The sequence below is a fragment of the Branchiostoma floridae genome, chromosome 1 (genome assembly GCF_000003815.2).
Source record: "Branchiostoma floridae strain S238N-H82 chromosome 1, Bfl_VNyyK, whole genome shotgun sequence".
Classification (NCBI taxonomy): Eukaryota; Metazoa; Chordata; class Leptocardii; order Amphioxiformes; family Branchiostomatidae; genus Branchiostoma; species Branchiostoma floridae.
In genome coordinates, this window is record NC_049979.1 from 12,641,548 (window position 1) to 12,663,593 (window position 22,046).

The 22,046-nt window shown below is 40.2% G+C and overlaps 4 protein-coding genes across 10 annotated transcripts; 1 reads left to right on the forward strand and 3 right to left on the reverse strand.

Moving 5' to 3' along the window:
- Window positions 1–3,500, reverse strand: LOC118413446 (cytochrome c oxidase assembly protein COX20, mitochondrial-like; the record flags this gene model as incomplete). The annotated part of the gene is given in 4 exon segments (XM_035816832.1): window positions 1–98; window positions 219–282; window positions 633–735; window positions 3,331–3,500. Coding segments are annotated over 4 exon segments (292 nt in total), but the record flags the coding sequence as incomplete, so codon positions are not given.
- LOC118413427 (coiled-coil domain-containing protein 97-like) lies at window positions 3,414–6,000 on the forward strand. Of its 2 annotated transcripts, none has more exons than XM_035816798.1 (4): window positions 3,414–3,548; window positions 4,100–4,747; window positions 5,027–5,150; window positions 5,580–6,000. In XM_035816798.1, exons 1-4 carry the CDS (start codon window positions 3,515–3,517, stop codon window positions 5,815–5,817), a joined length of 1,044 nt encoding a protein of 347 aa, XP_035672691.1. In that variant the 5' UTR covers window positions 3,414–3,514; the 3' UTR covers window positions 5,818–6,000. The 2 variants fall into 2 exon arrangements, with proteins under 2 accessions (XP_035672691.1, XP_035672699.1); XM_035816806.1 differs by lacking the exon at window positions 3,414–3,548 and adding an exon at window positions 3,601–3,896.
- Window positions 6,001–7,228: 1,228 nt separating this feature from the next.
- LOC118413439 (deubiquitinase DESI2-like) lies at window positions 7,229–12,779 on the reverse strand. Its single transcript, XM_035816819.1, has 5 exons — window positions 12,320–12,779; window positions 11,442–11,514; window positions 10,301–10,394; window positions 9,942–10,083; window positions 7,229–9,194 (listed from the first exon to the last, which is right to left on the reverse strand). Exons 1-5 carry the CDS (start codon window positions 12,365–12,367, stop codon window positions 9,036–9,038), a joined length of 516 nt encoding a protein of 171 aa, XP_035672712.1. The 5' UTR covers window positions 12,368–12,779; the 3' UTR covers window positions 7,229–9,035.
- Window positions 12,780–13,699: 920 nt separating this feature from the next.
- Window positions 13,700–21,985, reverse strand: LOC118429647 (zinc finger protein 143-like). 6 transcript variants are annotated; one of them, XM_035840238.1, is made up of 10 exons: window positions 21,398–21,566; window positions 18,451–19,088; window positions 17,917–18,097; window positions 17,506–17,687; window positions 17,196–17,285; window positions 16,865–16,947; window positions 16,342–16,462; window positions 15,830–15,982; window positions 15,293–15,621; window positions 13,700–15,260 (listed from the first exon to the last, which is right to left on the reverse strand). In XM_035840238.1, exons 2-9 carry the CDS (start codon window positions 19,067–19,069, stop codon window positions 15,314–15,316), a joined length of 1,737 nt encoding a protein of 578 aa, XP_035696131.1. In that variant the 5' UTR covers window positions 19,070–19,088; window positions 21,398–21,566; the 3' UTR covers window positions 13,700–15,260; window positions 15,293–15,313. The 6 variants fall into 6 exon arrangements, with proteins under 6 accessions (XP_035696131.1, XP_035696155.1, XP_035696164.1 ...); XM_035840262.1 differs by lacking the exon at window positions 21,398–21,566 and adding an exon at window positions 21,868–21,985 and having other exon boundaries at window positions 13,910–15,621; XM_035840271.1 differs by having other exon boundaries at window positions 13,910–15,621; window positions 17,917–18,094.
- Window positions 21,986–22,046: the final 61 nt, after the last annotated feature.

Here is a 22,046-nt window from a genome sequence, read left to right on the forward strand (position 1 = left end):
CCTCTGGTGTGCCCTGCATGACTATATGTGTCTTCAGACCTTGATTTATCATCCTCTGCTTCATGCGCTTCTGTGCATACTGATATCGACATGGAACCCTGGAGGAACAGGTGAAATTTTACAAAGATGATTATCTAATCAATATTTATGTACATGTATCTACTGAAGCTCATGAATTTCAAGAAAAAAAGGTACCAATCTGGAAATACTGGACCTACCAGTACAGGAGTACTGTTGCTGTAAACGATGCCATTAGGGCGTGGTAGGATCTTCTGGGATTGCCTACGGGAAATATAACACTGAAACATCAACATAAGAATCAAGCAAAGCATAAAATATTAGCCAACCAGTTTGCAAGCTCTTGGAACATACAATGTATGCACACATGCAGCATTGATTGGCATGTTGTTTTATCATTGAATTTACTGAAATCAGAGATACATGCATAATCCCAGACAAATAAACAGAAATCTCACTGATATGATAGTCATACACATTCCAACTCAAAGAATAACAATAACAAACAAAATAACCATCCCTCGCCAGCACTGTGTCAATGCTTTTCCAGCATATTTTTATTTGTAATCTGAATTACCATAATGTTACATACAATTGACAATACATGTACTTACTTGTCCACAAGAAATATGCAAATCCTCCCACGGCTCCTCCTCCCATCCCGTACAGGAAAGAGTTTCGTGCACAGGGAGTGTTCTGTATGAAATGCTTTGGACCCTGCATCAAAGAGTTACAGTGAGGCAGTCATCTTCAAATGAGCTAAATCATGATACATGTATTTTACTAAGTATGATGGCTGATAAAAATGTAAGGTGGGCTTTGCTAAATTTTCTTTTATTTTCAGCCAAGCACACCAGATCACCCCTATTCTTAGTGGTAAGGCCATGTTGATTTGATTACTGTAAATGAAGAAACTTTCGAGGCAGTTTTTTTGCGGTGGCCACTTCACCGTGGACTTAACCACCTGGAACATTTGTCCATGGCAGCAAAAGATTACAGTGCATGGTGCTACCATGAACTTAAAACCAAAGCGAAAGGTCCTTTTCCCGCTACCGCAAAATTAAATCCCCACGAACTTAAATGCATTTACAGTACATGGATGCATCAATTTTCCAGTTTCCAAACAAAAAAAATTCAATTTAAAGATATATAAAATACCAATGTCAATTCCATCAAGAAGATAAGAAAGAACAAAAATGAAAAATCTATTGTTTCATACTCAACACTCCATTTGCTCTTCTGTTCAACCTTCCTGACCACTTTAATAGATTTCATGATGGAGGCAACTTTTTTGGGGGGGCAAATTATCTTTTATTTGCACGCTCGCATTGGTTTGGGGTTCCCAGAGGATGTCATCCATATAATCAAATCAACATGGCCTAAAGTGTGTTGGGTTCCTTCATCAGCAGGTTGGAGGCTTGAGGCTTCTGCCTGAAGTTCCTATGACCACATACATGTTCACAGGGCCGCCCCAACCAGTGGTGCTGAGGGTGCCCAGATGTTTTGAAGATTAAATGTTTAATACATAAACAAACAAACAAACATATTATAATATAATATAATATTATATTGATGTTTCAAAATAATAGGAAAGAATGGGTGTCACTAATTTATTATGCTATGAATTTGGTTGGTTCTATGGTTCCAATTAAATACCTGTAATATTATAACAGTTAACGTTAGTGTGAGATGTAACGTTAACGTTAGTGTAAGATGACGGTGACTGAATGTCGGATAACACTGGTAACGTTTACAGTGGTAACTGAATAGTTAGAGTATAAAAGACCTGTTTCTTCCAGATCACTTCAGTGTCACTGACCAAGGGGTTGGCGGAAACGGCTGCCCGGTCGGTCGGCGGAAACCCCTGCCCGGTCCGGTCCGGAGGTTGGTTTGGGGGGGTTTAGAGTATTGCATGCAGCAGAGTAAGGTATCTAGTGCAGCTGCGTCTCCTTGCAGCAGAAAGTGTTGTAATCTCAATATCAAACATACACTCATCGTAGAATAAACGTATACAAAACCGTGTCGGGGTTTTGGTTGGAAAACGGCTGGTAGTATTCTGTATCTAAATTACGACGAGCGTAATCGTGTACATGCTGTAAATCCGATCGTGATTACGGGGCGCTATCACGTGGAGAGCGGTCGGTAATATTAATAATATTCATCTTTTGAATACCGTGTAGACGGAATATTAATGAGAACATAATTAATCATTAATCAAACAGCCTGAAACTGCAATTCTTTGATTGATCACGATACTATTTTCTCACATGACGGAAATGAAGATACCGGTAATAAAGATTTAACAAATGTGTTCGTGGCCAAAGCACTAAAAAGTCAGCAGAATCGCCTCCAGTCTCAGGGCGGCCCAAATAACACCGCGATAAACAACGTGGCCATGGTTGGCTCGAGAATTTTTTTTAATTAGCAATTAATTTCATTAACACGAATGACTCATACTCTGATCAATGCCCACATCATATTTGTCTAAAGCTATTCCGAAGAGCAAGTAATGATAAAGTTTACTACCGTTCCCTATTAGAAGCGCCTCATGTCACACATATCCACGTGTCTACACACGCTGCGTATTTCGGGGTCAACGACCTAATGTGCGCCGCATGGAATGCCGAAAACCTTCGATGAATTTTAATCATTTAATTGTAATTACACAACCCAATCAATCCAACATACAGTTTTCTTGTTTCAGAGTATATAGATACAAAACTAGTGTTGGGGACAACATTTTCGAAATTAACAAAATCAAGGCGCTAATCAGTTCTTACGGTGAGGACACGCGGCTCGTTATCGACCTTATAAACGTTAATGAGCTGGCATCAACGAAATCTGGTGTTTACCGTAAACGTGTATAAGATCGAAATTACGCCGCTATTACGGTAATTACGGTAATGTTTACGATATTAGTGCTACTGTTGAACGTAGGGTCAGCCTACACGAGAAATGCACCTGAATTACTGTTGCGACAGCATTGCTTAGCCATGTTGTTTACATTTGGTACACTCATAAGCCCCCAAACCAACCTCCGGACCGGACCGGGCAGCGGTTTCCGCCGACCGACCGGGCAGCCGTTTCCGCCAACCCCTGACCAAGGACCTCCTTGCACTGACGAAGGATAGTGGATTCTATCCAAAACGTCTGACCGTTTCCAAAACCATATCCAGTTGCTTGAGTAAATACTTTTTGGTGTATCTTATCAAGGAGGTTGAAAAAAGGAACCTCCTTGATCTTATTACCTGGATGTCTAACCTACATCGACGTATTCAAACAGTGGTAACGTTATGTTGTTAAATCACTCACCCATGTGTTCTCGCTATCGGCTGCCATCTTTCACCAATAATTTGCTTGCAGCTTTTGAGTCTTTGACGCAGATATTCAGTCACAGATCTATCTCAGATCTCAACTTGTGTAAAACACACGAGTCGACTTCCTGCTTACGTAAGGTCAATAGAGGTCACACAGGTCAAAGGTCAGTACTTCCAACATGGCGTCGGTGAGCGAACTTGGCCGAGATGCAGGTGGTTGTGATGCAATATATCAGTTATTAAAGCACATGGGCATGTAATATTGTGTTACCTTAAAATTTATTTGATTTGAGAAACCATAGAACAGCATATATAGCCCACAAAATCTACTGTTTGTGAATTGAAATGGGTCAAAGTCATTTATGATGTCAGCATGAACTCAAATAGCTTTAATGATGTGCAATTCACACAAAGCTATCGATGTCTTCATATCAAATTCACAATCGAAATTAGTGATGGTCTGTTACAACGTCTTTGTATGTGTCTAAGACTCTAACTAAAGGAGCTTTTGAGTTACTACCGGAAAAAGGACCTTTTGACTAGAATCACAACAGTGTGACTGTGAGTGTGAGCATCATTTCTGTGCCTGACACCATTGTTAAGGTACTTCCTAAATACCAAATATTGGCTGACTGGACTAAAAACTCTCCAGAAGTGATTCAGCATGTTTTAGCCATGAAACACTGAGTCGGTGAGAAGTATCATCTCTTCTAGACAGTTCAACATACGCATGTGCTAACACTCAGATTTGCTGTTCTCCTCAGACATGGAAGTAGGACCTTTAGAGGCTCAGGGCGCCACAGCAGGCTCAAGTGCATGCCTCCCCAGCGGAGCAGACCCTCTGGTCGAGAACATGATCAGGAGGATTGCAGACAGTGAGGCACGGATTAAGAACCAGTCGCGTGATGAGCCAGACCTCACCACTCAGCAGAAGATGGACATTGTGCGAGACATCCTGGAAAAGTCTCACCTGACTTTCCTGGAGAGGTTCTGGAAGTACCTGGCAGAAGAGGATCTGGAGTATTTCCAGAGGATGCAGAACTGTTATGAACTGGACTTCTACATGAAGGAGATAAGGAAAAGGTTGGACAATGCCAAGAAAAAGACTGGGGTGAAAAACAGAAGGTATGAAGCCATGCAGAGAATGCTGCAGGATGGGTCCTACTTTAGTGAGGAGGAGATGAGACAGAGAGACCCACTGCTGTATGAACAGCACATCGGACAGTTCCTGGACCCTGAAGAGAAGAACGAGAGGCCAGCTGATCCCGACATGTCGTTATCACAACTGATCATGGGACAGATAGAGGAGAAGATAATCGAGAGCAAGCTTGCCTGGCAGTTGGAAAGGGAGGATGACATGTTTGAGGAGGAGGAGGATAGTGAGGAGGAAGAGGAAGATCAGGAAGACAATGGTCAGTAATCAATATGCCTTGGAATGTTCCTCTTCAAATAAGGGTTAAGTTATTCAATTTTACAGGTCTCCAGGTGGTAGCTATCAAAAAGTTCATGTATATTTGAAATGAAAACAATGTTTTTCATAAACATATGCATATGGTGTACTGTGTACATATCACATTAAATAACATTTCATTATTTTGCATCAACAATTGTTCCTATTAGTAGATGACACACATGGAAGATAAGAATTTGTTATCCTTTGACTTGTCTGTTGTTTATGCATGACTTGGTAGAAGATGCAGGTGGCAGTGGTGAGCAGGTCCCATCTGTGGCAGAACAGGCCATCCTGCGAGCAGAGTTCCTCCACACCATGCAGGAGAGGTTCCTTCAAGGAGACGATGAAGAATTTGACTACAGGTACAATGTACAGCCTTATGTTCTTAACACTGTTTACCATGTGTGGAAGAAAATCTTGATGGATGATACTTATGGGTGCATTTATAATCATGTAGTTTTAATGCAGTTTCACTTTACTGTCTCCATCAATGGAATCCATATTCTTATGAAGGAAAGTTTAATGTACTAGAGCTAAAACATTGCTTTTTTTAACCAGTCAAGTTGGTTTTGTTGGAAAACATTTGGAGTTTGCATGTGCTAATCTGGAATGTCAGCAACTAATACTAGTATATCTCTTGACACTTAACCTCTATCATTCTATGTGGAGTAACAAAAACATTTTTAAGTTTGATAATCTATCAATAGGCTTTGTTTCCATTCCTGCCTTGGCTTATTCCTGTGACAAATTGGGCCAAATATGTGGTGCTTTCATGAATTCCTGTGTTTCAGCACTGTGGATGACAATGCAGAGTATGACAATGTGGTGCTGCGTGGTCAGGATGAGGAGGAGAGGTACTTTGATGATGAAGAGCCGTGTGATGTAGAAGACATGGATGAAGATGATGGTGCTTGTGTTGTCACATCAGGGTCCAGGAGTATGGACCAGGGGACAGAAAAGGCTCAAGTAAAGGACAGAAGTGTTGAAGGTACAGAGTCACAGGAGACGGGTGATATGGATGAGAGATAAAAGAAGTGCTTTTTTTCTTTCAAGAGATCTTTAACTTCAAGAGTATATCACGAGTCTCTTGACCCCCATAAGGAACTGAGCAAACCTGTATATACTGGTACATCATTGGGAACTAAGAGCCACAGCGCGTATGATGTGTAACGTTACGTGATAGTACCTTGGATTAAAAGAATCTTATCTCTCCTGTTGGCCCCTTCATTCCTTAAGATATTTTCTTTGGTGTCAACATTACTTGGCAGTTAATTTGTTCTGTTCACAAGAAAGAGTACATGGTGATGAAGATTGCCACTTGTATGAAGTTAGTTCTTCAATGTCACTTACTACTAAGAAACTAGTGACAACATTTCAAAGATGTTCCCAAAATTTTATTCTTTTAGATGTAATATATAGTGATCCTGAAAATGTTACATGTGACCAACCATGTCCACATGAATGCTACATTGACTACCATACAATCACTTTTTGTATACACATATCCATAGGGGAAGAAAAAAAATCACAAAGCACATCAAGTCAACACTATTACCCAGCATACCACCAGTCCACACAAGTAACGTCATATTTCTCCACAGTGACACTCATACCACACATAGCACCCTTTTAGCCTCTGAGTATTTTTTGAAAAAAAAAATTCTGGCAGATTTGGTGCCACATCATCAAAGGTGTGTTTGTGACATATTCAGCTGTTGGTAGTGTGTTGGTTCATTGCCTGTCAAGATATGAAATGTCAGTCAAACAGTGTTACAGTATTAATCATGACACTTATGGTAGAATGAGAACAGGTCACTACAAAGGTTTAAACACATTAGATATCTGTACATCTACAAGAACCAATAAAGTATGGCTGGAGAAGTACATTGTACCAGCAACGCAGAAAAACATGCCAGTTTATAACATTTTTTATACAACCATGTAAATGATGCTTTACTGATCATCCAAATTGATCATCTAAATCCAAATATTATTTCTTTTTACCCAATACTAGTATTCTATTGATGTTTTCTATCTGCATTTATATTATTTTTATCGTAGATTATGCTTTTTTTCATCCGACACAAACAAGAGTGATCAAATATGCAAATCTCCATCTTTTTAAGAATCCAGTATCCAATAATTCAGAGAACCATGAAGATAATGGGCCACAACGTCCCAACCTATTGTCCAAGCCCTCTTGGTTGCAGAACCTGAGTATTACCCATGTCAGACTGGTCTCTTGAACTGCACTATTCTGTGTGTACTTTAATATGGTACAACATTTAGCTTCATCAACCTGCTCATTCAAAATACTGAAGTAGTAATTATGGGAATTCCATACCTCAGTTGTTATTCTGTAAGTGTCTACCATATTTCCTTTTTCATGTACAGTATTCTGTGATATTGAGTGGGTAAGAGCCTTATATTTTGAATATGACAAAAGAGTCTATTAACATGTTTCTGGTCTTCACATTATTGATTTTTCTTAGAGTGATCTAGGAAAGAAATCAGCAAACAAGAAAAACACAAAACCCTTTCTTTTATGACTGAAAGAGCCCTATTGATACTTAGAGTAGACACATGAATAAATAATACACATACATAAACTTACAATGTTGCCTCCATGATTGTCTACAAAAGCCATGTAACTGACAGTACCTTAGAAGACCTGACATAAATATATTGTACTTAGAATGATGCTATACAATCTATTTCTGGAAACTGAACAAATGACAGAAATCATTCCCTTCAGTAGAGATCTTAGCACATGTGTAGTAATCCTCTCATTTCCCTCTTTTTATCCAACAAATTACTGTCAAGATTCTTGCATGACTTCCACAAGTGTTGTATGACTGGCATGAGATTTACTTTCCAATGATCTGTGAAAGTACGGATTTTTATATGATAAAGTGTTGGTTAAATCCTTCTTATCATTGGCTGATCAGTCTTTGTACTGAAACTGTGAAAGTCTTAATTATCCCCTGTTTGGGTTCTTCATAGCTTTCGCAGTGACCTCATACTGCACATTCACCACACACAAACTTCTGTTTTGCCTTCCACTGTTACTGTTTCAATAACAAGCTTAAACATACCCCAAACTCTTGATTTTCACATTGCCAGGAAATCTAAGTGCTGTGAACTTGAAATGAATTTACAGTTGATAGTTTGATTTTTATCAATATGAATGAACTGGGGTGGGAGCAAACCTTGACTTCTAGCCATTCACTGCATTGTATAAACAGAAGCACAGTCTTTAAATTCTCAGTTTGTTTACAGTTACATGTAGTTTTTTTCCCCATAGTCTGTTTTGGCTCTTTCATAAATTGCGAAGTTGTTATGTAAACAACATCAACACAAAGAGCCTTGCTACAATACCGATTAGCCCCTTGGAGAAAGGTAGAAATTCTACTTGACCTTAGAGAAGACTTACGCTTATTGTACATTAGTGTTGTCATAAGTTACTACCTGAAATGTCCTTATTAAGTGGACTTATTGAACCCTGTGAGGAGGTAAGAGGTCATTAGAGTCAAACCTTAGAAAATTTGCCAGTTGTTAGTTACAAAGTAGGAGGTAAGCCTGAACTCTTGCCATAGGTATGATCTTAAGAGGCAAGAACAAAGAACACAACTTCAGCTACAATGTTTAAATTACATCTTCTGCCGCAACTTCTGATCAAATTACAAAGAGTGGTTAAGATGTTTTGGCTGGAAGTATGTCTTCGGAGGCTTCAAGCTGACACCTATCAATGTTAGCTAGATGGTAATGACCAAGATGCACAATGCAACTTTTTTCATCATATAAACCATTCAATCAATCACTCAAACCTCCAATTAACTCGAATTATGAAATTTGTGTTACAGCCAAATTTACACAGATTTGTGTTACAGCCAAATTTACACAGTAAGATGTGATAAATGGCAGCAGTTGAATTCAAAGACTAGTATAAGTAGTAGTAAATCAAAATGTGGAAGTAACACTGATTAATTATCAGTTTAAAGCCATGGTTGTGAGAAGTTTATCAGTGGCAGGTGCAGACACTGTTCTGAAGCACAGCCAGTTCATCTGAGAAAGGAAATGTATTTCTGAATTAGAATGCAGACTTCTGGGGACTGAAATGATGTCCTGACCCTAACAAAGAATCATCCCTGTTGGTTCTGTCCAACTTCTTTTGAATGCCTAAATGAGAGCTGCAAGGGAGGGTTCCTTTGGCAGGAGTTCAGGCCACCTGAGGGTCGACCCAGCTATTATATATGCGGTCTCTCTGGCTCGGGTTCCTTGATGGAGTTCTGCAGAGCTGCAGGTGTCAACCATTCCTTGGGCAAGCATCTTTGGAGGAACGGTATGCAGGAGCTGACATAGGCTAGGCGGTTGATCCAAGAAGGGATCTCCTTTCCTACTAAGATCTGCAGAAAATGAATAAAACATTGTTTCTGATTGTGACACTTTAGTTACATGTACATGCAATGATGCTGATTATCATATAACAAGTACTACTGACAAATATTTCTTCTGAGCTTGAGTTATAGTTACTGTAGTAAATCTTTATACATACAGTTTTGTATATAAAGGTGACCTTCATAACTGTTTTACAACTAACTATGCTGAACACTATGTGAATAAACTCTGTGAAATTATGCAGTGTTACTTCAAAGATAATCCAGGCAGAGGTAGGGCTTTTATTTGCGCTCCTATAGAGAGATCAGTGATGCCAATCTACGTGCCTTGGGTAAAATGGGAACATTTCCCAGTTTTCTTTGTAGTGGTATTAGGAGAAAAGTCTTAATTTGTAGCTTTTAAACTCGTCTTTCTGAATAATGCATACATTGTGGGATTTCCGGTGCTCTACATCACACGAATGCCTCTTCAGAAGTTAAATTAGACCTAAATCAACATGGAGTCCTGGACTTAATGTGCTCTGGTCCATGTACTGTGTTTATTGGTATATGTGGATCTTTGTTTGCTATATCGATCTACTCTACCAACAATTGACTGCAAAATATTCTGGTGTGCACGGTACTTCCTAAGATCTGAGTGGAACAGGTAAAACTTGGTGCAGATGATTTTCAACGCTACACCAGTGTAGCCATACAGGAAAAGGTATTTCATATTTTGCAAGGAACAGCCTGTTGTTCCAGTGGGAGCAGACTGACCTGTACTATGGCCGCTGAGAAGTGATTACAGTTCCTGTTCATCAGGTGGTACTTGTCTCCCCGGAACTCCTTCCCAAGCTCCTCCAGGATCTTGTGAATGTCTTCCTCTGTGAAGTCAGTTGTTCCTAGGTGGATGGACTCCCTGTATAACAGAGGATATTGATGTCATTTGCAAATTGTTAAGTTAAAACAGAGCAAATGATGCTCTAAACCTAAAGATGAGATAACAAACTGTGTAAGATGCAAAACAATCTAAAGATGGGTACATGTATAGGGGAGATGTCTTAGTTGTTCCATGCATGTTCATGTATTTTAAATCCAATTTCAGTACATTTGGGTATTTTCCTAAAAGCACTCACCTGAATCGAAAGGTCTCTCCTAGTTCTTCAGCATTAGCTGGGGTGATTTCAAAGATTCCAGTGAATGGAAATGGATGTCCACCATAGGCAAATTCTGAACAGAGATGGGTAAAAATTCCAATAAGCAGACTTGCACATGTAAACAAATTAGTACACTTAAAGTCCATCAATATGTGGTAAACAGTTGTGGAACTGACTTGATATTCATCATGAAGCCGGCTGTATCTCAACCATGTAGTACTTGTGGACAGTATCAATGGCCCTGCATGCCTATTGTTTCCTTCTTTTCCCAATTTGATTCTAGAGCCAAAGTTGATGGGGAATTCTTTAGTTGGCATCAGTTTTTGGGTAACTATCAGCACTCAGCTGTCTTTGTGGTGCATTTTGCAAATTTAAGATATTCATGGGATAAACCCTTTTGCAAACATAACCATGCCTGCCTGGAGATAACTGCAAAGTGCACCTGCAAATATATCGTAACCATAAGATTGCTAATTAAATTTACCGGTCACTTTCTGACAACAGGCAATATCCCTGAGACTGTATCACCACATTAGACTTGCAGTATCTCCTCTCATTAAATGAACTGTCTGTTTGATAGAAAGATCCATTTAGGGTCTGGCTATCAACTGTCCATAATCAGAATAGTCATCCATTAGGCAGAATGCAGTAGGAGTCATCTCAGGTCACCTTGATGACCTCCCTAGTCATCAGTAGTCAAATGTCCTGCTGAGCATTTTGAATGACACACACAGGGTGGGTGGTAAGATATCATTCAGGCACACATGCATGTAAATGTGCAGTCTAATCACTGACTAGCATTACACCCTATTTAACCAAGGAGAACCTCCCTGGTTTACATTACCCTTCTCAGTATACCTGTCTACATCCATCAGCACTCTTAGTAGGTATCTCGGCTCTGAAGCCTCACAGAAATTGCCTCAAAATGGATCATTCTGTGCAAGATTAGGTTGTCCTTGATCTGTGGTGTATCATGAATCATGGCATAATCATCATGATCACACAATGGCATACAGCCCATCACATTTGGCAACCCATCTAATCATGTGTGTCACACGGCAACCATTCATACATAATTTACAACATTTTCCAAACAAGGAACAAAGATGGTTGCTCACACCTCTGCCGTTGACTTCAACACCTGTGTGAAAGACTCCCAGTCCAATGGGTGATGTGTAGTCATTGATCCAGTACTGGAACAGAAGCAGTGTTAACTGTTATATCTTGGTCAGATCAAGGAGATTCCTTTGTTGATGTAAAGCTCACACAGACAGTAATAACAAATCTATCATATGCCTATGTCAGAGTCCATCAGAACATAATGAATACTGTGTTTTTATTCCTACTACATTTCTGGCTGCATATGTGGCCATAAACGGGATATTATTATTCAAATGTAATATTACATCACCATTTAATCTGCTTCATTTACAAGTCATCAATCAAATAGCTGACAGCAGCAGGGGGCAAGTACAACACACTAGGAGGTGGATAATTTGACTAATTAGGCGAGGGAAGTTGACTAGCAGAGTGACTGGTGACATGCACCTGTAGGAAGTACAATGTAGCTTCTTGACGATAGTAGCCCGACTCATGATCTCTAGAGCTGTATGGTCATCTATAACGTTACCCCGCAGTATCACACACCCGGCAGCTTGTCGATACAAAACAAACATACACGATAACAAAGAAACGCACAGCCTTTGACGAATGACCTGCATTTATCGGGTACATTCAGTCGTCTTGTTCACATCCGTTTACGGCCATTACCCAAATAAAGCTCACTACTCAATCAGTGAAAGTTTCGTTGACATGTTGCCATAAATGATGCTTTGATCTCTCCGCGATGTGGACGCATCATTAGTTAGTACGTTCGCACACTATTCAATCCTAGATCGAAGACTCTGTTCACATCGCTGACCACCTACAGGGGAAATTTCATGGGGAGAAGAGGCGTAAAACACAAACCTTCCCTTCGTGTCTGTCGGCTACACTTACCATATCGTATACATTTAGAATAACAGGAACTCCTGCCATATTCTCCATTCCACGTCTTTTTCCAGTCCACTTCTTGATTTCACCAAATCCCTGGGGTCACTATAGAGTTCAGTCGTATGTTCCAGTTCAATATTACACCCCCAACAGTTGCCACACGCGTCAAAACCGCACAGAAGTCCTTCTGACAGCAAAAGTTCTCTTCATGTTTCCACCTCCACCGGCACCTGAGACGCCACTTCCGGGTTTCTGCCAACCTCTCCTGCCTACGCTTTGGGTTCGAATTCCTTGAGAGATATTTCCGATTGGGCCGCCGTATATGAAATTTCTCCTGGAATACAAATAAACACCAAATACAACCCCTTTGAGCACAGAGATCCTTCCTTTGGCGATTTCTTTTTTCTAGGAGTACGTTTAAGTTGTGTTCTGAATGACGTCACCGCGTGCGCAAATATGTTGTGCGCAGATTGGGTGTAAAAGGTCAACGCGTCAAATCAGCGCAGCTGCGTTTTGAAGTACTGCCGCTTGGAGCGCTGTGAGTCTGCCAGTGATTTATCCATGTGTATTGCATGTGTGGGAATCCTTTAATAATAATAATCATCTGGTGTATTTTGCCAGCCAGTAGTTCAATTGGAAGAATTCCATGAGAGCATATAATCATGAAAATATGCAAATAACTTCCACATTTATATAATTGATGCATTTCGAAGTAACACCTTTAAATAACTTTTTACATATCTCACAAATGTGAAATTTCCATCAATTAACGTTACCACTAATGTTATTAAAATGGTAGATAGAATAATGGCACTTTCATATAGAAGGCCACGCCAATTCTATTTGCCGTTTCTCAGATTTCCCGACCCTTTTTTTTCTGATTCGAAAAAAAAAAACTTTTCGAATTGGTGGTCACACCTCGTGTTGACAAATTTTCACTGCCTCTCCTTTCTCAAATTAACTATGGGCCTCTAGTGCCTATTTTTGACGGTATGTTTATAATTCTTCTTCAAACTTTGGACTTTGCTACCTGGGACCACCTAAACTAACTGTAACTTGAGTAAGCCCCTTGATCTCTCCTACCCCCAATTCTTTTTTTTTTTTTCGACTGACCGACCCAATTTCTTAATGAAAAAATCAGAGAAACAACAAATAAAATTGGTGTGGCCTAATCATGTGAATTATGCCCTTAAATGCTACATGTTATGTTTACTTAAATTCTAATCAATTTGGAGAACCAAGGTCACACACTAGGTGACCCATAATAAACCATGCCCTTCATCTTTCCAAGACTTACCCACATAGCATTCTTCACAATCCAGTCTGAGGTTAAAGAATGCTGACTACACATATCTGGAAACACACAGACACACTGTAAACAATATTTCCATTTTTCACTGAGGTATAATTCCTTAATCACAAACAACTGAATCATGATCACTTGACAACACAACTACTGTCTTGTAATAGCTAAGGTAGGTTGTTTGTATTAATACTAGTCGGACATCCCTTGCTGTATATATATCCTTAAAATCAAACCGATAAATATATAGAGACTCTTTGACATGAATAAAGAGTGCACTCTGGCTGATGAGATTCTTTTGGTACTTGATTTATTACCTTTTTTTTGGGAACTAAATTGACACAAAATTGTGAGGTATTGATATATTATTGTTGATATGGTTTCATCAATTAGCCTCCACCAGGCTCCAAATGTTGCTGGAAAATTGTAGAAATTTGCCATATAGACAACAGGCCAGAGGTGTTATCTGGCCTAGAAGCATGGTTAGCAAAATAGTTTTTCTTTTATCAGAAACAGTACTGTATAATAGATATTCATTGATAACAATACTGTATAATAAATGATGAGTTATAAAACATGACGATAACTTTTGTCATGAAGTATAAGCAGCAGCTGTGTTTGTACACACAACACAAGCAAAGCTGTGAACACAAGAACATCGGGATAGTTCTAGGACTTAAAACATGACCCATGGTAGTTCATATATCAACTGAAATCAACTTTATCAACAGACAAACAGCAGTTCCATTTTGAGCTATCTCAGTGTTTGTAACTTGAAACAAGCTAATAAAGCACAAAGTACAAACAGAAAAAGTGAAACAGTTGAAAACACAGCACTAAGTATGTAATGATTCTCTACCTGTTGTATAATACATTTTATTTTACAGTAATTTCATTCATGGGAATTGTTTGCAGTACAACAGTTTAAAGAAGAAAAAATTCAAATTCACACAGGCTTTCAGATATTTCACACAATATAACTTACTTGTACAAGATCAACAAGAGTTTGGAGACCACATGCCTCCATGAAATATTTAGAATTTGTAAATGTTTCATCTTGTGCCATAAATCATGTAAATAAGGCTGTACTAGAATTACATACAGTATATTGAATGTATTGAAGTCCTATATTTCAGCTTGCAAAGGTCCATGTTTATATTTCTTCATAAAGCCTGCAAATTACTATCACAGTTACATAATCTATGTATTTTATGTAACCCTTGAAATATTTCTCATATCTCAAGCTTGATATTCCCATAGTTTACCACTAAGGGATTATAGCATTTTTGCATCATGAAAACTATGTCCTCATTTGCTTTATTAGTACATGTATCTGTAAATGTTCCACCTGCCATAAATTACACAATATACATGTATCAAAGTCCTAATATTGAAAACAATGGAAGCAAAAAAATTCCTCATTTACTATGTAAATTAAATTCTGATTAGCATAATTTGCATCTTAATTTTTATTTGTTATTCTGCTATCCTTATAACTTGACAAATCTGCAAGATGCTTGGGAGCCCGAACCAACACTTCTTTGCTACTTCAAAAGCAATGTGTTGACCTCGTCTGTCAGATTCACAACATCTTCCAAATATCTTTGCAAACCATCTAGAGATTCTGCCAGACAGACACAAATGCATATACAAAGTAACAACTTTGCCTGTATCTTTAATACAGATAAAAATAGTCTTCAAGAATCTGGACCTTCAGCATCAGTCTTGTTTACCAACTGTGTTGGACCCAGTCTGCCCTGCCTATCCCCTTTGTCTAACATCTGTTCCACAGTGGGAGTGCTCTTGTCAGAGTGGGAGTCCTCAGTCACCTCCATGTTCTGTGTCATGGCTGACAGCTCAGATTGGAGAAGTCCTGTGCCATATGCCAGGGTTTCAGATGAACCTGGATGGTTGTCATGGTAACTAGATGCACCTGTTGCCATGGAAGCTATTGCTGCTGGCTGAGCAACCACCACTACGTTTGCTGTGGAAGGCTGTGACAATCCTATTGAGAGGAAAACAATGATTTCCAAAGCATTAAGTACCTGCCACAACTTACAAGCATTTATTTCATTGTAGTAATACATACTTGTAATCCATTAAGCAGCATTTATGCTTGTTAACCAACCAGTGTAGCTATAAATGTGCATTGTGTTTTGTATCAAGGTTAAGTTATCTCAATAGTCAATACTATTCAGAGTTAAAGCTGCTACCTTGTGCATCTGCTGCCATGAGATTGTGAGAGAGACAGATCTGATCAGCCTCCTGACTCTTGTCTGGCAGCTGAGTAGTGACTGTCACGATGTTGTCACTGCTGGGGTGGCTGAACACTGCATTGTCCTCAGCAGACTCAGAACCATCTAACCCTGAGGGACATTAGTGATATATTTTTTTTCCAAAAGCTACTGGTATTGTGTGAAGACAGCTTGAAATGATTTCTGTTGGCCATCACATATCAGAGCATATCCCTATCCCCTTATAAGCTGTAATGAGTGTGCTTGAGTTAAAAAATGCAACCTGCAGTTGAGTCATCTTGTTAATGCCAGAATAAGATATGACATCATCAGGGAAAGGGTGGCTTCTTCTTCCTTTCTCACCGCCCACCCTGTCCTGACTCTTTCGTTCTGCCAGGGGCTTCAGAGCATATAATCGTCTCCCCCTAAACATCAGTTTGACATCCCAGTGCGAGCTATAAATGTGGTGCAGAAAGAGCCAGTTCCCCTACCCTGTATTCCCAAGATGTCCTCAGTCTGCCTGAGGCCCATGCTAAGTCCCATGTCCCCAGATACTGTCCGTTGACCTAAGAGCTCACCGGATTCCATCTCTCCTGCCTGAATGGCAAAAAGCTGGAAAGAGAATGGAATTCCTGCATATTTTGCTCTGGTCACAAAACAAAAATTACAGATGGTCTAGATGCTAACACTTCTTTGTTAACAATTTAGACAAACAACACAAGTCAAACAAGTATGTAGTGGTCAACAAACATTGCCATATCGGGAATAACTAGAGAGGAAAGGGAAGGTCAAAGGAAAAAGTGGCAAAAACTGACAAAAATTGGCCCCAATGGCCAGGAGAATATTGTGATGGCAGAGGAGTATTACAGCAGCACTAGCAGCATTATTATCATGTTTGTAACCCACTGTAACCACAGGCACACTTGGTGTTTCCTTCTATGAGTATTACAGCAGCAATAGCACTAGTAGCAGCATTATTATCATGTTTGTAACCCACTGTAACCACAGGCACACCTGGTGTTTCCTTCTATGAGTATTACGGCTGCCACTCTGGGTGAACTGCTTTCCACACACGTCGCAGGCATATTGGCGCTCTCCTGAGAAGGATCAAATAAAAAATTTCACTGAATATCACTGTCATTAGTCAAATGACTTGTAGTCAGAGTTTGTAATAGAATCTGAGCACACCACTGGACTGATACTAAGGTCTGTGGCTAAGACTATAGAGCTGGGAAAGTTGCACAGTTGAAAAAAGTAGGAAGGTCCATCATGCACTGATTATGACCAACTCAACAAAATAGATAGAATGTCTGTTTCCTTCAATCCTAATTGCCTGACATCATACCTGTGTGTGTGTTCTGGTGCTTCTTGAGGCTGGAGTACTCTGTGAACCGTTTGTTACAGCCCTCATGCTGACATGCAAAGGGTCGCTCACCTACATGTACAAAGCAAGTGAACTTTTGTAACTTATGGCACTGGACATATGGAAATGAAGCAGAAGATATGAACAATTTTAATAGGCTATTGAACTACATGTATCCGGAAAAGTCCCCAGTCCTTACAATTGTCTAAGATGAATCAATAGACCTTTCAAATGATGGCAGCACAATGAGGTTACAAAGATGTAAGACTACAGGTCCTGGCAGGGTCATTACCTGTATGGGTGCGCATGTGATTGCGCAGATTCTGTGCTGTTGTAAATGCCTTGCCACACCCCTCCTCTGTACATCTGAAGGGTCTCTCCCCCGTGTGTGTCCTCACATGAACCCTAAGTCTCTGTGGGGTGTAGAAGGTGCTGTCACAGCCCTCTGCTGGGCACCTGTACTGGCGCTCACCACTACAGGAATCAAAAACAATCACGTTTTTTGCAAATGTCATTTTGAAACAACTGTGGAAAGTGAAAATTGCTATTGAAATATAATCTAAATGGGGAGTTACTAGTAGTTTGGTACTTTGATTACAAAGAGAGGTCAAAGTTGGCAAAAAAAGACCATCTACCTAATACATTTTAAAGACATGATGTTACCTATTTGTTAGAAATTAGAGAACAAGAATACATGTCGTACGTGTGAGTCTTCATGTGGTACTTGAGATGTGCAGGCCAGGTGAAGGTTCTGTCACATCCCACCACCTGACACTTGAGCAGCCTCTCTCCTGTATGGGACATCTCATGGTACTTCAGGTGACTGGAGGAGGTGAACTTCTTCCCACAGAACTCATGGCTACAGGCATGCACAGGTTTAGCTGCTGGTAAGATGAGAGGAAACATATAGTTATAGAGCCACATCTCAAGTATATGCACAGTAATAAACTAACTGGAAACAAAAACCACACAATGTATAACAATCTTGTATGTATTTGTTGTCTGTAGCAAAACATCTAACAACAATCAAGGACTTCAATAATTTATATCATAGTAATCTTTTTTCCCCTTTTTCCCTTATTCTATTGATGCATGTGCATGCCTCCAACTTTCTCTAGTCCAACTATTATTGCAGTGGAAAAACTTCTGGCTGGTATATATATATATTAAATGTCCTTGGACAGAGCAAGGCCACTATATAGAAATTATGTCTTTGGACACTAGGAACTACCAATACCTGCTGGTTTGGGTACAGCGGCCATGTACTGTGTGTTGGACATCTGGCCAGCCTGAGCCATGGCTTGAATCCTGAGTAAAGCTGCCATATTTGCATGCTGACTGTCTGTTAGATTGTCGGGTGACTTTTGTAGTCCAGAGTTCAGAACCACCAGAGGGTTTGGTAGGTTCACCACGACCAGCCCAGTGCTCATGTCCACAACTTGTACAGGAGGCGACTGTTCCCTCATCCCAACTGTTGCAAACATGGTGTCTTCTGATTTGGTTGGCTGTGCCACTATATCATCAACTACACCATCATTAGCTAACACAGCCTCCCTACACAGGACTACTTTCTCTTCCTCCTGAGCAGAAAGGGTGGTGGCAATGGATGCAGCTCCAAGCTCTGTTACTGAGCTGCTTGCAGCTGGTAGTGAACTCTGGCTGAACTGTGGATCCAAACAGTCAAATCCTGTTTGTTCTTGGTTCACTGATGCTCCATCAGCAAGGCTGCTAAGCGTCCTGATTGTAAACTGATGCATTTTCTGTCCTTCTGTAGATAGAACAATTTGAACACCCTTTTCACCATCTCCTTCATCAATAGTTACATTGTCCTTTTCCACAGCTTGTTGTGCCTCCATTGTTGCAGGTAAGTAGGTACTAAATAGAGGCAAAATAAATGAACAGCTGTTACAATGCAATGACTGCTCAGGGCTCAAAATACCACCTGCATGCAGGTTAAATTTGAGCTGTGCAGGTATTTCTGGTATCTACCTGCACCTAGTCCATGTACTGGGTTTTATAGTTTATTATACGTAAATGTCATATGATCATGACGTTGGTGTATGTGGATCGTTATTAGCTGCATTGACTGTTACCACCTATTAACGTTAAGTATATAAGAAAAAAAAAGCAATAGTTCAACAATTTTAGTATGATCGGATGGAAATAGCCTCACATTGTTATTTGTTACTGTTAACTGAGAATTTGTGATATCACAGACACTATTATATGAATTGTCATTGGACAAAAAGTCCTTTATCAAAGCTCAGGCCACCTTTCTCAAATCTTTCAGGGATACAAAATAGTGTTGGTACACTATACTTGGGACCACATTTGGATGTTGCAAGATGACAGTCTTAGCTGAAATAACAGGAAGATCAAGAGGACTGCCCGTAGGTGGTCCTATGACAACAACCATTTGAGGTGGTACCGCATGGTACTCCAAGCAGATCCTACGGTAGCATAGGATAGTATCAAAAGCTGGCAGAGGAGTGAAGCCAGCCTAGGAGTGTGTTTGGCTACATGGCAAATGGACACCTCTTGGCTGACTACACTCCTTGGCCAGTTTGGTACTATTTTATGCCATTGTAGGATCTGCTTGGAGATTACCGCATGGTCCTCACATGTTATATACTTTTAAAGGCAGGGTCTATACAAAATGTATCAGCTAATCATACTGTGTTCTTGAACTTCTAACAACCTCCTTGGACAATAAACACTGCTTGGAATGTAACTAACTAATAAAAGGTCATCTGATGGGTTGGTCAGGTAGGTACTGAAGTAGGTACCCACATATCTAACGGGAGGGGGCCATACTTCGACACCCGTTCTAAGTGGATGCGCATGGCTTTTGTCAATGTACATTTTACAGTGAACTCATCAAAAACAAGTTAAGATCTTGTATGCATCCATATAACTGTTATTAAAGCTGTACAGATATATATTTCATTTAACAGTAGCGTTCCGCACTGTACTTTGACAGCGCACGAAACTTACGGCAGGTTTTCGGCTTGCGTCCTAGCAGAACGTTCCAACACAAAAAAGGGGTCCAAAAACCGACATAGTAACAACCAGACCATCGCCGTGCATTTTTAAGCAACTTATGCAAATAGAATAGCACTGAAAGTCTTCATTATATTTTTTTTGTACCAAATATGGATCATATTTTGTATTACGCGACTTATTCAAATACGGCGTGTTAAATCGTTTACCTCTCACGGTGAGACCAACTTGCCGCAAAACGGCAGCGCATTGTTACGTTGAACTGTGATGGCATTTTCGCTTTTCGGCTTCCTTGATTGCCTTTTCATCCTGTCTTTTGGCAGCAGCAATGGCTACAGGATTTTTTAGTCGGTAGGGATCGATTTTTCTTGAATGTTTGTCGCTCGACGGACGGGTTGACTGAGTTCAACGTGTTGAGCATCGCTCGCCCGCCTTCGTGCGTGATAGTAAAATGGCGGGGCCCCGACTGCGTGAACATTGTGGCATCATTTTAGCTCCGTTTATCCAACCCAGTTAAAGACAGAACAGAACAGAGGTATTATTTTTCGGAAGGCTAATAAACATCATTTCTGTGTGTGGTGGTATTTTTTCACATGTCGTATTTTGCGAAGAATAATTCAAGAGTTTCCCGGGTCATGGTCTCGATACGTTCGCTCGTCAACTTGCACGGAAGGCGTCAAACTTGTGCAAGTTTTTCAATCGTTATCTGTGGGACTTGCTAACTTCGACACATACCCCGTCTTTGTAGTTATTTACAACAAGGTTTAGTCTACAGCTAGTGTACTTCTCATGTGCAGGCATCTATGCATTTCTCCGCAACAATGATTTTTAAAACCTGTCGAAATTTGGACCCCTGTCGAAGTATGGCCCCCTCCCGTTACATTACCACACAAGGACGTTTTAGGTTTCAGTGATCAAAGAGAGAGAGAACTTGAGAGAGACTAGTATTTCAGACCAGGCTCCATGTTCAGAACCTCACCAAATCAAAGTAAATGTTAAGCAATGTGATCATATAAACTTAAAAGATAAACCTTGATTGACTTGATTCTGTCAAGGTCGATAAGGAACTTTCTGCAAGTCCACCGCCACTGAAAGGACCTGAAACTGAGCCAATGTGACCAAGGAGGTTAAAAATTTGTGACCATCCACCATCACATCAAATGGTGCCGATTCCCAGTACCTACCTAAAATCACGTTAAACAGTCATGAAACCTGACTGCTCCAGTCGTTGTCTAACCTTGGTCTAATCAACACGTGCGCGTGGAAAGTTTCGCTCCAAAATTCGAGGGACGAGGACAACTATTATGGGTTGCCAGAATATTATGGTGTACCGGTCGACTGGTGGGAGGGCGAATCCGCTTCCCAGGGTATGAAATTTGTATCACTCCGCCAATAACATTGTTGTTTTCGCCGTATGTCCTTGGCATTAGCTATTATATTTTTTTTCACGATCGGAAATGTCGGGACAGACCGTAGTACTTCTGGCCATTGTTTTCGGCTCACAAATTATCAAATATGAGCCAAATCATCGAAAGAAACCAAGTGTTACTTTTCCTGCCCAATTACCGATTGTCCAACACTTCAAAACACATTGTTGGAGGCAGATTCAAATACGTGTTCAAAGCCAGCCAGGATATAAATTGTCTAACATTACTTCTGTTTCTGGCGTTATCAAGCGGTGGGATGTTGTGAGATGTAAAATTACACACGCCCTATTTCTGCACAGTGTCTACACAAAGGCAAGCGCTCTCGCTGGTTCAAACCGGACAAAACTGGGCATTGCAGCGAGGGAAGCATGGTGGAAGCGTGATGGAAAAACCCAAACCTCCAGCC